The sequence below is a fragment of the Rhinopithecus roxellana genome, chromosome 8, assembly GCF_007565055.1.
Source record: "Rhinopithecus roxellana isolate Shanxi Qingling chromosome 8, ASM756505v1, whole genome shotgun sequence".
Classification (NCBI taxonomy): Eukaryota; Metazoa; Chordata; class Mammalia; order Primates; family Cercopithecidae; genus Rhinopithecus; species Rhinopithecus roxellana.
Genome location: NC_044556.1, coordinates 105,764,271 through 105,781,381, shown reverse-complemented (window position 1 = coordinate 105,781,381; position 17,111 = coordinate 105,764,271). Strand labels below are relative to the sequence as shown.

At 41.0% G+C, this 17,111-nt stretch overlaps 1 protein-coding gene across 2 annotated transcripts in view; it reads left to right on the top strand.

Moving 5' to 3' along the window:
- The first annotated feature begins 3,848 nt into the window (after positions 1 to 3,848).
- RGS7 (regulator of G protein signaling 7) overlaps positions 3,849 to 17,111 on the top strand; it is a 565,601-nt gene continuing 552,338 nt past the window's right edge. For both annotated transcript variants that reach the window (XM_030936869.1, XM_030936868.1), the window contains exons 1-2: positions 3,849 to 4,180; positions 5,255 to 5,381. In XM_030936869.1, coding sequence (XP_030792729.1) covers positions 5,304 to 5,381 — 78 coding nt within the window. In that variant the 5' untranslated portion in view covers positions 3,849 to 4,180; positions 5,255 to 5,303. The remainder of the gene's footprint in view (positions 4,181 to 5,254; positions 5,382 to 17,111) is intronic.

The window sequence follows — 17,111 nt, the reverse complement described above, 5'->3', positions numbered from 1 at the left end:
GTCACACACCATCATATTTGAGTCAAAACTCTGATATTTAGAAGGTGTGTGACCATGGCCAAGTTTCCTAACTAGGACATTGGTGTCTTTACATACCTTATAGGGTAAGTTTTGTCAGCTATGGTAAGACTATTTTTAATGTGGTTAGAGATAGCAGGAATTCAATACATGATATTTTTATTACTAGTAATTTTCCTAATGGGTTTCAGCATTTCTTGCCTTTGTGTTTGAATAGAAACTCCTTCACCCTTCATATACTAGATATCCTGCTAGTCTTTGAAGAGCCCGGTTTGAATGTCAATCTCTCCTTCAGTAGTTCATACACTGTCATTCAGTTTTTCACTTATATGCAGCTATTTGTTTCAAGATCTTATCTACCTAAGTTGGATTTCTTGTGGAATAGTGAAAAGAACCCAGAAGTCTTGGATTTGAGCTTGGCCAGCCACTCTTTCATGAAAGTGGAACCCTTATGAATATAATGGAATGAGGGATCTATTATAAGAACTTACACAATTGTTGAGAAAGTTATTTTCCAGAAGAAGGAATTCACAGATCTGAGAAAAGTCACTATTGGGTTCCATGAGGTCCTCATGTGGATAGGCTAGTCAGAGCTGCCAGGGGAATCTGGGAGGCCCGCCACATCCAGGAGGGGGGACCTGAAAGAAAGCTGGAAGAATACTCAGTGACAAGCTTTTGTCTTTGCCTGGCTACTGTCTCTTTGGATCCATGTTAAGGCCCTTGTGATGGGTGTGTTGATCAGCTGTGCTGGAAATTTGGAAGATCTGGGTATGAAGTGGGGGAGGGCCAGGACATGCTAGAACCCTCCAGGTCTCCGCATGTGTTGTCACAGCAAACTACAAAGACCTTGAGAGAGGAATAGATACTGTTTCATTCTGCTTCCCAAATCTTGCGCAAATTCCTCTTTGGGCCAACTGTACTCACATGCATACAGGCAAGAGGAACCTGAGAAACACTGTTCCAGCTAATGAAGTCCATAGTGTACAAACCACCACTGCCACTTCTTGGCTATGTTGGTTGTATTGGGAAGTTGACCCAACCTTTTTGATCCTCTCCTTCCCTATTATTGTATTGATGTAAATGAGATAACTATTATAACTATCTCTATAGGGTGATTAGTAAGAAATAAGACAATGCAAAAAAAATCCATTACAAAATACATAGCTGGATGCGGTGGCTCATGCCTGTAATCCCAGCACTTTGGGAGGCCAAGGTGGATGAATCACCTGGGGTCAGAAGTTCGAGACCAGCCTGGCAAACATCTCTACTAAAAATACAAAAATTAGCCAGGCCTGGTGGCGCATGTCTGTAATCCCAGCTACTCAGGAGGCTGGGGCAGGAGAATCACTTGAACCTGGGAGACAGAGGATGTAGTGAGCAGAGATCACGCCACTACCCTCTAGCCTGGGTGAGAGAGCAAGACTCCATCTCAAAAAAAAAAAATTACAAAATACAGAAGAACTGATCAGATTACTGTTGCTAGATACATCCATTCATTTCACTAACGTATGTTTATTGTGCATCTACTATGCACCAGCAACTATATTATGCCTAGGATCCAAGGCAGTGACAATGTCCTTGCTATCTTCAAGCTGAATCAGACATAATTAGATATTCAAGTGGAGATATAAAGCGAGCATTTGACAGACTGGATTTCAGGGGATAGGCCCTGGTTTAAAACATACATTTGGAAGTTATTAGTGTTTAATAATGAAATACTAAAATGTATGAGCCTCAATTAGGTCACTTTAGGTAAAATGCATGTAAATTGAGAGGAGAAGAGGTTTAATGTCTAAGATCCGAGACGCTTCAGAATTTGGGGGTCAAAAAGATAAAGAGGAACAAGCAATGAGGGTGAGAAAAAGCAGCCAGTAAGGCAGAAAGAGAAATAATAGAGAGTGGTATCCAGATTAATGTATGCTGAAAGATCAATTCATATGACAATTGAGAATTGACCATCAGCTCAGCACCATGGAGGTCATTTGCCAAAATGGAACAGGTTCAACATGTAATGGAAAGAAAGATTTTGGCATAAAGGGAAGCAGGAGAATAGGGTGGCAATAAGTGGGAAGGGCATCAAGAGATATGATATATATATGTTTATGTGTGTGTATAATTTATATATATAAGTTAAATAGAGCCCATTATATATATAGTGTGTGTGTGTGTGTGTGTGTGTGTGTGTGTGTGTGTGTGTGTGTGTATAGGCTCTCTCTATATAGAGAGCTTGGGTGCAGCTTCCTATGAGGATGGAACCTTTACCAAGAGATGCAAACGAGGAGGAAGACTGCTTCCTTCAGGCGGTTCTCTCTTAAGAGGAAAATGTTCAAACTGAGTGAGCGTGCCCAGTTGTATCTGCAAATGTATTAATCCAAGTCACGCAAGTCACATCAACTTCTCAGGAGCAGACTGAGCAAAAGGGAAGAGAGAGGGGTGAAAGGAGGGATAAGTAGATTTCAGCGAGAGCAAGAACGTTAACGAAATATTTCCAGAAGTCGAAAACGAAGATAATTGTGCTGAAGAAGATTCTAAGTTCCAGAGGCTACAGTGGAAAGATGTGGGGAGTTGGAGTGGGAGACAGGTCAGACTAGAGTGTGTGTAGTTTGAGACAACGATATTTCTCCTGTAGTGCTTGGAACAGGGGCTAGATTAGGTAAATATTTGTTCCTTGAGAGAAACCTGACAAGACCTGCATGACCCCTGTTTGAGTAGAAGTGTTCATCTCCAATTCTACTCTGCTTACACCAAGGGGTCAGGAAAGGCTGACCTTGATTATCTTCTCCTTCTGTCTCTCCCTCTCCTCCACACCTGGCCCAGCAGAGGAAGGAAAACTAGATTTACAGCTGACCTTGATTATCTTCTCCCTCTGTCCCTCCCTCTCCTCCACAGCTGGCCCAGCAGAGGAAGGAAAACTAGATTGACAGCTGCCCAGCCCTTCCCCTGAAAGTCAGAGGCGCAGGTTGCTTTACTACCAGCGAGGCAAAAGTGATTTGTCTCCTTCATGTCGTTCTAATCCTTACAGAAGAATTTGTGGCAGCAATACGAAGACTATAGCTAAGAGGATCAGCACCTCGGAACCTCTTTGAAACTTGCTAGAGGATGAGGGCAGTGGGCAAGAGGAAAGTTCCTCTGAGCACCTTCTGTTAAAAGGAGAAGCCAGGCCTCGGGGATGTTCCTTCAGTTTCACAAGTGGCAAGATTTTCACCTCCGGTTGGCAGCTTTCAAATCGTTTCCCATTTCTCCAACTTAGGAAGAAGCTGTGAAAGCCGCAGGCAAACGGGGATGAATGATTCATTTGGTCCTGGCTATTTCCTTCACTCTTAGGATGTCTCAATTTCTCTCTACTCTGTTATTTGAGAATAATAATAATAATAATAATAATAATAATAATAATAATAAATCATCTGCTTCCCTGGGACTTTCAGCGGAGTCGTTAGGCACGTGATGAAACCTTGGGTTGCACGGGGCTCCATTCATCCATTCATCCGTCCGTCCATCCGTCCAACCATTCACTAGACCACCCACCCACCTACCACCCACCCATCCATCGCAAAGCCTTTCTCCCTTTCCGGCTTACACTGGGCGTTAAACTCCGGTCTCTCCAGGCCTCTGGCGCACGTACACACGCGCGGGCGGGCGGGCGGGGTGTGCGGGAGGGCGGGCTGGCCGCGCCGGGGGCAGGACTACAGCCTCCCGAGGGGCGCGAGGGCGGGGAGGCCGGGGAGGCCCGGGAGGCCCGGGCGGTGTGGCGGCGGCCGAGCCGAGCCCATCCGAGCCGGCACCTTCGGACGCCCCTGTCCCACGTGACTGTCCCCTCCTCCCTCCTCCCAGTCGCGCGCACGGGCCGGGCGTCTCGACTCCAGCGCGCGCTCGGCTGGTCCCAGTCCCCGGGAGAAGAAGCGGAGGAGGGAGCGAGCCAGCGAGGCGGCCAAGGGGAGCGGGCGCGAGTGGCGGCTGCCGGAGCCGCCTGTGCACGGGCGGCGGCGAGGCGAGGGTGGCGGTCGCCTGAGCAGCGAGAGCCGGGGCGGCGCGGAATCCGCATCCGCCGCGAGTGTGATGAAGCTGCCCTGCCTCGCTGCTCCGCTTGCCGCCAGCTGACACCGCCTGCACCCAGCCCGCCCGGGAGGGGAGACGCCGCGGGGCCGTGACCTTGGCGGAGGAGGTAAATAGGGGAGGCGGGCGGGGAGGAGGCAGCGCCACCCAGAGCCCTCCCGGCCCCCGGCCCGCACCCAGCCCTCGCTCTGCGCAGCGGGAGCGTCGGCTGGCGCAAGGCGGCCGCCGCCGGGAGCCCCGCGCCGGGGCTGGGCTACAGGCGCAGCGCGCACCCCGCGGTCCACGGTGCTGAAACTGCTGCCCGGCTCCGGCGGCCGCCGCGGCGCGGGGCACAGGCTCGCCTGCCATTTGCTGCTGCTGTGACAGCGAGCAAGGGGAGCTGGGCTTGCCTGTTTTCTCCTCTTTGGCTGGTTGCTCTGGAGGCTTCTGCAGTTAGACTTTTACCCACAGTGACCCGGGTAAAATGGCCTGAAGGCTTGACCTCCCACTAGTTCTTGTTGCCGGGACATGTTGTGTGTCTTCTTGCAAAAAAATTAGGCAGGATTACCTCTGGACTTTCGAAGCGAAGTGGGGAGAAAGGAGAGCAGCCGGTGGCTGGCAGCGCAGGCAGGTGAAAGTAGGCGAAGCGTATACTCTGGCTGTGTGTGGGAGACCCGGGGGAATAGAGGAAACCATGTGCTGGAGAATGACAGCGGGAATGGGCCTCTCTGATGCGCTGCAGGTGGGGACACTAGACAGATACCTGGGAGAAAGTGTGCTACCCCGCCCCCCGCTCCCGCCCCCCAGGTGTTGCCTTTCCACCCTTTGGGGAAAACATCACTAAGTGCAGGTGCAAGTATTGGGAGAGAAGAGAACTCTGTCTTAGGGAAATGCTACCGATGAGTTTTTAGGGTGAGCATCAAACACTTCTCAAAACGAGTATCCAGAAAATGAAGTCAGCTCAAACGATAACCAAATGGCTATTTCTACCTGGAAGATTGTAATTTCTTATAATTCCTTGAGGGTATTATAGGTGTCAACTAATTTTTAAAAAAATCCATGTCCTGTGTCACTTTCTCCAGCCAGCCCCAGTTTGTAAGAACACGCCATGTGGGGTGGGTGTTGTGAATGATGACGATGAATCAGGGGAGTCCCCTAAGCACCACCACTGGGATCTCACTGAAGTCTCTCTAACCCTTTGCAGGGCACACTGATAATTCTCGTATCTGAGAGCGGACCAAGTTTTGAGCGACATGGCCCAGGGGAATAATTACGGACAGACCAGCAACGGGGTGGCAGATGAATCACCTAACATGCTGGTGTACAGAAAGGTAAGAATGTCTTCAGTTTCTTGGAAAACGGGAAACTTCTGGCTTTCTCGATGTTTTTCCTCTTCTAGATCAGAGTATGTATCAACTTTGTGGCCTTGTGGATTCCCCAAATCATCAGTGATTACGTACTGTATACGTGAAAGTGATCTAACATTCTCCAATGATGCATACGTGGAGAAACTCGTTGAAGTGAATGAGGCCTCCTCCCATGTTCCCTACTGGTTTTGCATAGATTGTTCTGTCATGAGCAATAACAGCAAATTTGGGCATTCCAGATATTTTGGTTGTTATACACATGATTTAGTAGCATCCATAATAATTTTAGAAGCTTTTTCTTATACTCACCTCTAAACATTTAGGTTATAATAACTGCATAAGCATATCACATTTTAGAAATAAAAATAGACCACTTTGCAGTTTTGTGGCAAGAGACAGAATGTGTCTGTGTAAATGTATGTGGTTTAATAATTTTGTTCTTGACTAGTCAATTCTAGTCTTTTTTTGTCTTAGCCTAAATTATTTTTTACTTTCTGTTACTTTTATGATTTGGGGTATTTATGAGTATTTATATTCTAGTGCCATATACCTATTAAATCATTAAATAATATCTATCTTGCAGAGTTACTTTTTTTTTTTTTTTGGCCACAAATAGGTTTGGCAGCCTTATACATTTAATAGCAATGCTACCAGCAACAAATTTTTAGACACTGAGCAACCATAATAAAGATGCATTTAAATATTGCATGTGCTTTCGAGTGGTTGCTTAGGCGACTTCACTCTGGTTATCATCAACAATCTTACTAAAATGAAGGATGCAGTATTCTTCTGCACCAATCATTTTTATTGCATTTTATAAATGATTTTTTTAAAGTATATTATCTGGAGTGCTTATTGAGCAATATTTCTTTGGTTAACACTCACATGGTAAAAAGGAAGTCATACTTTGAAACACCCCAAAATTGTTAAAGGTTTTAATTTGAGAGAAGCCCATTGAAGCGTTCAAGATGTTTGCATTTATCTCTTTTTCAGTAAGAGGATCAGAACTGATTATGAATAAAGATGAAAGACTATGTCCTACTTTAACGTGCACTAAATCAAAACTTTTCATCCATGTAGCCCAGAATCATTAAAAGGTAGTGATGAATATGTGTTTGAGGGAATATTGCTATGGCTTTAATGGAAAGATGCACAGGCGTCCTGGTACAATGTTAGCTGTTTGATTCTCTAGCCTTGGCGAACAGTACTATATTGTGTACTTATGAATGCATTTACATGTGTGTAAGATAAAACAGTGTGATGGGAAAGAGAAATCAGAACCTAGTTGTCTATGTTAGTCTTAAAGCATTCCAAGTGCATAAATCAGGAAAATAATCCACTTGAGTTTAAATTACTAGTATTGTATTTTTAAGTTATTTGAATTAACTGGATACTTGTCTATTCTATTTAGAGTTGGTTTCGAGAAGAAATATTTTGGGGGGAGTTGGGTGGTTTTAAATGTCATAATATTTTGTATTTTTGGTAAGACTGAATATTGTAATATGCAAGCTGTGAGAATTCTGAATTCTATCTTATGGGTGTATACAATGTGAAGAGTTAGACTTTTGGTTGGAAAAATATAGTAGTAAGCTATTTCCGTTAGACTAAACAATTGTATTCCCTCTCTGTTTCCCTTTAAAAGATTAAGGACTGAGTAGATTGGACACCTAATAGTTATCTTCATTAGAAATAAACTAAATATGCAGCAACCCATGTGTGTCAGTCAGTTTGTTATTTTGAGAACAAATAAAATAAGAAGACAGGGCTTTTAGAAATAGTTATTTGACTGTTTAGTGTATCTGAGCCTCATATTGGTAATTTTGGGTTTACTCTATACCGTGTTGTATAGCATCAAATCGCCATTGATTTTGCTTTTACGTTAACAGACTGTAATGATTTCAGGAAGAGAATGTACTACCTCGTTTTTTAAAAGCATGATTATTTTGTTGATAAAGCTTAGAACTGCTTGTGCTACTCATTTTTCCCTTCTTTTATTAGCTCTTTGCTTAGGATTAGTGACCACATATAACTTACTTCTCAAAGAAAGATTTTCCTGATAAATCATTATTGGAAAAAATAACTCCTTTCAGTAAATTTTACTCTTAATGCTTACCTATGGATTGTCTGTCTATTCTTATATTCTCTGAGCATTTGTTTTTTTGTTTTTCTTTGTGATAGAAATAACAATATATAAATAATATCAGATAATGTGTAAAGAGACACAGTGTCCTTGCTTGTTATTTGCTAGTTATCAGGTCAAACGGTCTATATCTGTGTGTAGACGTAGATCGGGACATCACATATTTCATGTGTCCATTAAGCTTCTATTTTTTCTGTTTTACATGGGCTTCCCATTCAATGTCTTCTCAGTAGAGGCCAAATTTCGATGTGAAGAACAACAAAATAATCGGAGAGGGGTGTTGGTTGAATATGTGTGTTAGGATATTTCAACTGCTCCACCTTCATAAAAGAATAAACACTAGATTACAATGCTTATTAATCAGGAAGTCAATCGAAGACTTAGAAAAAAACTTCAGTTCCAATAGGACATTGCTTAGTAACAGTGGAGAGAAAGGATAGAGAAATTGCTGTTCTCTCGACTCATGCCCATTTTCCCTTCTACTTCACTATTGAAGCATCATTCTTGAAAGTGTGTTCTGAACTGGGAGCATTCGTGGTGTTTTGCCTCCTCATGACACCTCCTGTTTACTTATTGCGTACGACTCTGAGGATTTACACACGCTCAAGATATGTATGTGCTGTTTTCATTTTATCTTCATAGGCTATTGGTTTCCAAAGTGGAAAACACAGAAAAGCTGGGATGTGTAAATTTCTTGTGTTTGTTTGATGTCTCTCTCGTTATCGCTATCCTCATACAAATTACAGGAGTTCCTCCAAATCACGGAAACATTCCAGGGATCTGTTTTCCATGGAGAAGTCCATAGGAATCTTATGGAAAAAATGTACAGTGGATAAAACTCTGACTGTTAAGGTAGAGTGGCTGTCACCCTATTGAAGGGCACAGGTGATAGTAATGCTGCTTCATGATCCGAATTAGGGTTGCTACTTGCAAGTCAGTCTTGGATGTTGGCTGGTGGGTTTTTGGCATAATACAGGGAGTCTCAATAGAGTTCATTTGATGTCAGAGACACAGTCTAAAAATCCGTATAGGCAAAGTATTTGCCTTCTCAGTTCTTCTATTTAGAGGGCTGTCTTTTTCATAAGCAGGTGATTAAATTACAATGGTTATGTTGTTTTATGTACTTGAGGACGTCTCATTTAAAAGCACATAAAATCTTGCGGCTTGACTGCTTTTATTCCTGGCACTTTTTAGGCCTCCTTCAGACAGGCCCCTAACTAGATTAGAACTAGAAGTCGTCAACTGCCTTGGGAAAAAGAGACCCAACTAGCTCTAAGAGGTGTTGGATTCAGATCAGCTTCTTGAAGAATCTGTAGAGGTGATAAGTCAGAACTCAGTGTTATTTGGTGTTGATGGATCTTAAACAATACCCCCATTTTTGGTCGGCTTTGGTCAAAACTCTCCTTTGTGGGGGCAGCACTGGCCGTAAAGAACAACTGAGTACAAGGAGAGACACTTCAAATTTGGTGTCTGGCCAGCATGCTGTCCACTAGACAGTATACATCACTTTCAGTCCAGCAGCTGACATTCCTGCATTTGAAAAACAGAATTTCTAGGGGACCTTGGAGCCAGAGCTTCAAATTGGCTGGAATGCTGGCTTGTCACTCGCAAGACTCCTCAAAATGCCCAATAATTTCTGATATTATTGCAGCAATCATTTATGCTCAAGCTGTCAGAAAAGAAAATGAAAATGTTTTCCTCATTCATTATCTTACTGCAGTAAACATGGTTTTGGAAATAGCAAACTTACCAAGTTCACTGTTCCTCCCCCATCTCCTTCTTCCCCTCACCTTTCTCCTACTCCCATTCTCTCCTCCATTCTCCTCTCCTGTCTCTTCATCCCTATATAGTCACTTGCTTTGCATTTGTTTGTTTTTATTTTTTTCTTTTTAAACCTGACTTAAAGTTGAAGACATAATTTGCACTGTTTATTTAGTCGTAAAGGAGGAAACAATGCCTTTTGGAGAAGAGAAGAGATGACAGCCTTGTCACCTGTGAAGCTGAGGTACCTGAATAAATCTTTCAAATATGGTATCATATGGTGGTAGTGGCAAAAGGTTATTATTTTAGGGTTAAGGTGGCTCCATTCTGTTTTTTTTTTTTAAGTCAAGGTCTTGCTCTGTTGGCCAGGCTGGAGTGCAGTAGTGCAATCATATCTCACTTTAACCTTGAACTCCTAGGCTCAAGCTATCTTCCCACCTCAGCCTCCTGAGTAGCTGGGACTCCAGGTGGGTGCCATGATGCTTGGCTAATTTTTTTGTTTTTTTCTAGAGATGGGGTCTTACTATGCTGCCCAGGGTGGTCTTGAACTCTGGGGCTCAAGTGATCTTCCTCCCTCAGCCTCCCATACTGCTGAGATTACAGGCGTGAGCCACAGCACCCAGCCGTGACTGCTCCATTCTTGAAGACCAAGGCCAGACCACTGGCTTTTCTTATATGAAGTAACAGTGAGAGCTATCACCCAACCAGGAAGAGTACTTAAATGCTGATTGTCTTGACCTAAGCATTGTCTTTGAAAGCTACTTCTGAAGTCAACCTGTTCTGTGAGAGGAGACGTACTTGCCAGAAAGAGGAGTGACTTGATTTCTTCTTTGGAAGAGACTGGGCCACAGACATTAGTAGTCTCTCAGCGTTGAGCTAGCTGACATTTTCTACATTAACTCAGTGGATTTGTCAGTGCAGTACTGCCCATGTGGTCAACACTGAGGGTGTCGATATTTCTTGCCTAAGTCCCCGTTGTGAAAAATAATCTTTGACTTTTTTTTTTTTTTTTTTTTTTTTGAGATGGGTTTTCATTATATTGGCCAGCCTGGTCTTGAACTGTTGGGCTCAAGTGATCCTCCTGCTTTAGCCTTCTGAGTAGCTGGGATTATAGGCGTGCACCACTGTGCCTAAGTTGATCTTTAATATTTTTGAAATTTAGTAGTCTTAATCTGTCTGGGTTTACTACATGTTAGCAGAGTGAGGAATATGTACAAGGGACAACAAGACAAAGACCCCCTAGAAAAGGAAGGAATGTGTGTAAAAGATCGTTGTGAAAAGCATGGTCCTTTTAAGCCCTCAGATTTCTAAATTAAGGGCTCAGATGGGAGGCAGGCACTGAGAGAAGTATCTTGCCATTTTTGAAGAAGTTTTAAATGGAGTGTCTTTTGTAAATCAGATTATTTGAAAGAAACTTTCTGGACCAAGGGATGTTGTCTACCCTAAACATATTCAGACCTGTTTTTTCCTCAGTGATACTAATACTGACGTGTGCCCTGAGATAAGATAGGACCATCATTGATATTTCCATGATGATATTTCTTGATGAGAAGTAGATAGAAGGATTTTATGAGTAATAATTTAATGATGAATTTTGCATAATAATTGAGTTTAGAGCCGGAGAGTCCTCCAGGGCTGAGCTCTTTCCTCACCAGTTGTTGTTTATCAGTGCTATTTGTGGGATTACGATAAGGATTTGTGGCCTGAATTTTATTTCTTTTATTTCCCACTTCCAATCTCCCTGAATCTAATTGAGCAGAGGAAAGTGCAAATGTGCAAAAGAGAAGTCCTCGAGGGATTTTATTACCTTCTAATAGCCTCTGTGGTTCTAGTGAGTGATGGAAAGCAGAGTATTTTTAGGAAGTGTGGGTGACAGAATGTGATCACTGCAGAGAACGTGGAAATATTTTGAATTTGGACAGTTTAGTGACTTTAATGTTAAGTCTCTTGGAAAACAGGATTGTGGAAAACAAGCAGCACAAATAATTGGCCCTTGCTTTCCACATCATGACAGTGATAAGGAGGCTTATGGATGTGAGGGTTACGCAGGCTTCTATCCTACTAAATATCAACCTAATTATAAAATAATTGTAAATGATAGAGTGGGTGCCCAGTTCCTTAGGAAACAAAGGCCCACTTCTTTCTGCCATTTGCCCACAGCAATGCAAATGTAACTCGGCTTCTTTTTAACACCCTTTTGTCTTGTGTCTAATTAACAAAAGACATTGGAACACTAACAGACAATCATGAACTCAATTCTAGCTCCATTGAAATTGCCACCTGGTCTCGACTAGAAAATATTTTGGCTGAGTGGCCTATCTAGAAAGATAAATTGTTATTTTGTCTTCTGGAAGAATATATAAGAAATGGCAATTTTATGAAATTAGCTGGGTTCCCAAAAAGTTTGAGAGCCTTCTTATCTTTGATCCTTTCTGGTGATTAACAAGTAAAAGTTTTCTTAAGGAGACAATGGGTGGAAATGGAGGAAGCATGTGTACTAGAATTGGGAAGTCTTGGTTTTAAATCTCAGCTCTGCCACTGTTTAGTTGTGTGGCTGTGGTTTGGCGACCTAACTCCTTTCTCTGCAGTTTTTTAAAATCCATAAAGTGATGAAACATAAAAAATGTTTTAATGTTTTCTTCATAGGGCTGTTTGATGCTAAAATGGGATAGCCTGGGGAAAGTGTCTTGCATAGAACCTAATCTATATTAGGTTTCCAATAAATGACTGCTGGTATAATTAATATTATTGTTGTCATTATTATCTTATTACTATCATTTAACAAAAAACTATTAAACATCCGGTATGTGCCAGGTAGGGTACCATATGCTACCATATTTTTTGATAATGAAAGAAAAGTGAATGTTTTCACTACCTCCAGTCATTTTTTTTCTGGTAGAATAAAGAGGGAGATTCTGTAGGATGCGTTGGTAATACCATTTTTATGATACTTACAATGTCCTGTCTTATATTGTTTAGCCCTATGTAGCTAGCTTCCTCTACTCATTAATGGGAAAGTCTTTGGAGTCTTGTCTTGTATATCTTGGAAGTCTGCACAGCTCCTTGGATATTATGCAAGCTATATAAAGCCTTAGAATCCAGGAATTTCAGAGGTGAAAGGAAACTCAGAGTTTATCTACTTTTTCATTTTGCAGATTATGAAATTTAGGATCAGAGAAGTAACACAATTTGCCTGAAGTCACACAGCTTGAATTCAGGTCTTTATTGATTTGTCTTTCTGTGGCCTCTCTTTCTTTCTCTGTCAATAAATTCACTAAGACTTTGTGTTTGTAATTTAGTGTCAGTGAATAATCAGCATCCTGGTTGCTTCACGGACATCGTGGATTATACCAGGATGTCTAGTCAACCACTCTAAATAGATTAGATGCTTTTGTCCTCTGACCTGTAGTTTAGCTCTTGGAACCCCAGGAATGATAAGATTGGGAACTTAGTCTGACCTATTCTGGTGGTCGTTCTGTTCATATCTGATCTTAGATGGAAGTCCTAGATTTGATGCCTTATGGCGATGCAGTCCAATAGAACTTTCTATCATGACAGAAATGTTCTATGTGCCCACTGCCTACTATAGTAGCCACCTACCACGTGAGGTAACTGAACACCTGAAATGTGGTGAGTGTTATTGAGGACCTGGATTTTAAATTATATTTACTTTTAATTAATTCAAATTTAACTAAAATTGTCTTGGTGGCTAGTGGCCATTGGATTGGACAGCACAGTGATAGGAAGTAAAGGAGTTTGAACAAATAGCATCCAGTCCAAGAAAAGAGATTAAAAAAATGCTATACTTAGCTTAACAATTGCATACAGTGCTTAAAACAAAGTAGAGCTCAACAAATGATTTTTTTTTTTTGAGAGAATACAACAAAAGTTTTAAAGGAAGACCACCGACCATGGCCTCGTAAGGAAATGGTAGATATCATGTAAATGACACTGAATACTTGGTTTATGACTTTTTTTCTCTTTTTTTGAAACTTTCAGTGGTCTGAAGTGAGTGGCTCTCCTAACATCAGATGACATAGGTTGTCTTTCAGTAAGACAAAGGCCTGCATGTACCATGAATGTACTGTGCAGGGTGTTTATGGGGCCTCAGATGATTTGTTAATGTTGAAAGTATTTCAATTCATCTCTATTTCATAGCATCTCAGAGATGTATCACAGCCACTCCAATTCCTAACAAGACTGAGCAAAAACCAGAAGCTTCTGGGTAAAAGGGATTTAAAGTGTTTAGAACTCTTTCTGAGAATTTTAAATTGAGGCATAAAAGGAATCTACTTTTTATAAGCTCCCTTCTCTTACCTGTGTATCTGAACTTCTAAAGGAGGACGATAGCCCATGCGGAGGTAGTAGTCACGAAGGGTCAAAGGACTCTGAGTCAGAAGAGCTGGATGTGAATTCTGACCCCACCCCTGAGTAGCTACGTAAGCCTGGGCATGTGTCTCAACCTCCCTAAGTGTCCTTGCAAAAGCCATCTTTGCAAAACACTTCCTGACCAAGTCTTCCTCTGCTTGCTGTGTGTCCCCATGGCTGTAGATCATTTAGAAGCCCAGCTGACATGATTTCCCCCATTTACTCATTGCTAGAAGATGTCAAGAACAATACAAATCTACATGACCTTCATTGTCCACACAAAGCTCTCCATGTCAGCCAAACTGGTTTCGTAGAAATTTTTTTCTCTAGTACAGAAATCTATGGACATTTTTCGTTGTTAATACTTAAGATGGTGTATGCCAAAGGATTTTGAAGAAAATTTGATACCATATAGAGAGAACAGATTCATACTAATATGGCTATTAACACATAATTAATATTATTACAATGTTTTTTCTCTTTGAACTTTTGTAGGTGCGTTTGCTCTGGAAATCAATGTCATTTGTCACTGGTTCTAAATTTTATATTTGGTATTTTGTTTTTAGGCTTTTGATTGATTGTTAATTACTGATTGCTTACTTACCATGTGCCAGGTCCATTTTGTATATGACTTGTTTTCTTTAAAATAATCTTCCGTATTGGTTATTAGTATTCTATTTTTCTAAAAAAAAAAAAAACCAGCTGAAAACCAACTTACGCAGACTGAATGACTTCCCAAGATTAGTGGCAGAACTGTCGAGCTATATGAGGCTGGAAACACCTGTTTTTCACTGCAGTGTCTCAGGACCTAGAAAAATGGCACAAAATAGGTGTCCTCAAATATTGGTTGCATAGATGCATGAATGAATGAATAAAATAGTGAATGAATGCCTGGTCCAAAGTTCCTACTCTTGCCTCTTTACTGTGTTGCTCTCTAGATAAATGAGTGAATGGACAGGACATTCAGAATTGAAGTCCATTCATTACATATGCATTTGGCCTTGGCTGTGTATGGGGTAGCTATGTATATGGTAAGCACTGACGATAGAATTTCGGACGGTGCAGACAGGTCTGAACCATCACACAGCTTATTTTACCATGGCAAACACAGATGTCAAGCAACTCATCACAGGGTGATTAATGCCATGAAAGAGGAAGAACTGACTGATATAAGTTATTTATTTTTGGTTTTCTGGTTTCTAAAATAAATATTACGTTAACCTCCATTTTCTGTTGGCAGTTCTTTTTTTATCACATTTTATTTTTATTGCTCTCTGATAGCACATAATGTAATAGAAACACATATTTTAAGTATGTTTTACATTTGTATTGAAACTCTGCAAGTTGAAAAATAGAAACATTTAAGTATTTATTTTCTTTTATTTTTGAGATGGAGTCTCGCTCCGTTGCCAGGCTGCAGTGCAGTGGCGCAATCTCGGCTCACTGCAATCCCCACGTCCTGGGTTCAAGTGATTCTCCTGCCTCAGCCTCCCAAGTAGCTGGGGTTACAGGTGTGCACCACCACGCCCGGCTAATTTTTTATATTTTAGTAGAGACAGGGTTTCACCATGTTGGCCAGGATGGTCTCGATCTCCTGACCTTGTGATCTGCCCACCTCGGCCTCCCAAAGTGCTGGGATTACAGGTGTGAGTCAATGTGCCTGGCCTTAAGTATTAAATTTTTTATTGTCATTTCTTGCTTCTTTGATTTGGAAATTGGAATTTGGAATTTTTTCTTCCCCAAGATGCCATGCGAGGCCTTGCAGTTTATATTTCATTAGTCTCTAATTCAATGTATCTTTTAAGTAGGAGCAATATTCATTTTACTCACTTTTATAATAGAAAAATAGGCGTTAAGAAATGTAGGTATTTCTGGATAAATATACAATCGTTAATATTTTCGATTGTACCTTTATAAAAACTCCTCTCAGGGAATTCTAGTATTCCACCTTCATAATTATATTTTAGTTTTCAATACAGTATCATGTCGTAGTACACTGTCTACCTTTTTAAACTTTTATTTTAAGTTCTGGGGTACATGTCCAGGTTTGATATATAGGTAAACCCATGTCATGGGGGTTTGTTGTACAGATTATTTCATCACTCAGTTATTAAGCATAGTTATAACCCAATAGTTACTTTTCCTGATCCTCTCCTCTCTCCCATCCTCCACCCTCCGATCAGCCTCAATGTGTGTTGTTCCCTTCTATGTGTCCATGTGTTCTCATGATTTAGCTCCCACTTATAAGTAAGAACGTGCAGTGTTTGGTTTTCTGTTGCTGCATTAGTGTGCTGAGGATAATGGCCTCCAGCTACTTCCATGTTCCCACAAAAGACATGATCTTGTTCTTTGTTGTGGCTGCATAGTATTCCATGGTATGTATTTTTCTTTATCCAATCTATTATTAATGGGCATTTAGGTTAATTCCATGTCTTTGTTATTGTGAACAGTGCTGCAGTGAACATTCGCATACATGTGTCTTTATAATAGAATAATTTATATTCCTCTGGGTATCTGAGTGCATAGCACAGTACCCAAGGTTTAACAGCCTGTGACACTTAGCAGGTGCTTAGTGAATGAACTAAATTGAGCTAAGCTCATGTTGAAACTCCTCAGGGATTTACTGTGACAGATGAGGCAAAGGTATTGATCATATCCCTTAAAAAACAAAATATCTCTTTTCATGGGTTCTCAATCAGGCTTTTCTAATTCTGACAACTCAGGACTGTTGAGGCTATCTAAACCGGCTAGCAAGAAAGAAGAAAAAAATACCCTTGTAATTCAAGAAATGTACTTGTTAAGCTGAAGGGCTTGTAGCCAGATTGTCTGGGTTAAAATGCACTTAACATCAATCCAGTTACTTTACCTCTTTGAGTCTGAGTTTCCACATCTGTAAAATGGGATATTGTTAGTATTACGTGAACAGTGCATGTAAAGCTTGTATAAGTAACAGTTCTTCAGTGTATGTTAACTGTTCATTATAATTGTCCAGAAAAGGAACATGGATTTCCCTACAAATGGAAGTGATAACATCTAAGGAATATTTTCTTTTAAAAAGTTTCTTCATCTTATTTTAGAATTTGCTGCTCTTCAGTGGCTTGATATTTTGTTCCAAACTGTTTTATATAGTAAATATAAAGCAGTATTTAAAATTTTTCGTTGTGGCATAGTTCAAACAAATACAAGAGTGGAGAAAAGAACATAAAGAACTTCCATGCACCTATCACATAGTGTCAACAATGATTCACCACAAGTAAATCTTGTTTCATTTCTGCTTCCCCACTTCCTCTATGCCCCAGTTGATTATTTTGAAGCAAATGCCATATATCATTTAGGACATAACTTTTTTAAGTATGTACATAAGGCACCTTTAAAGAAGATAAAGGTATATAAAAAGGTAAATAAAATTACTCTATGGTTTGTCT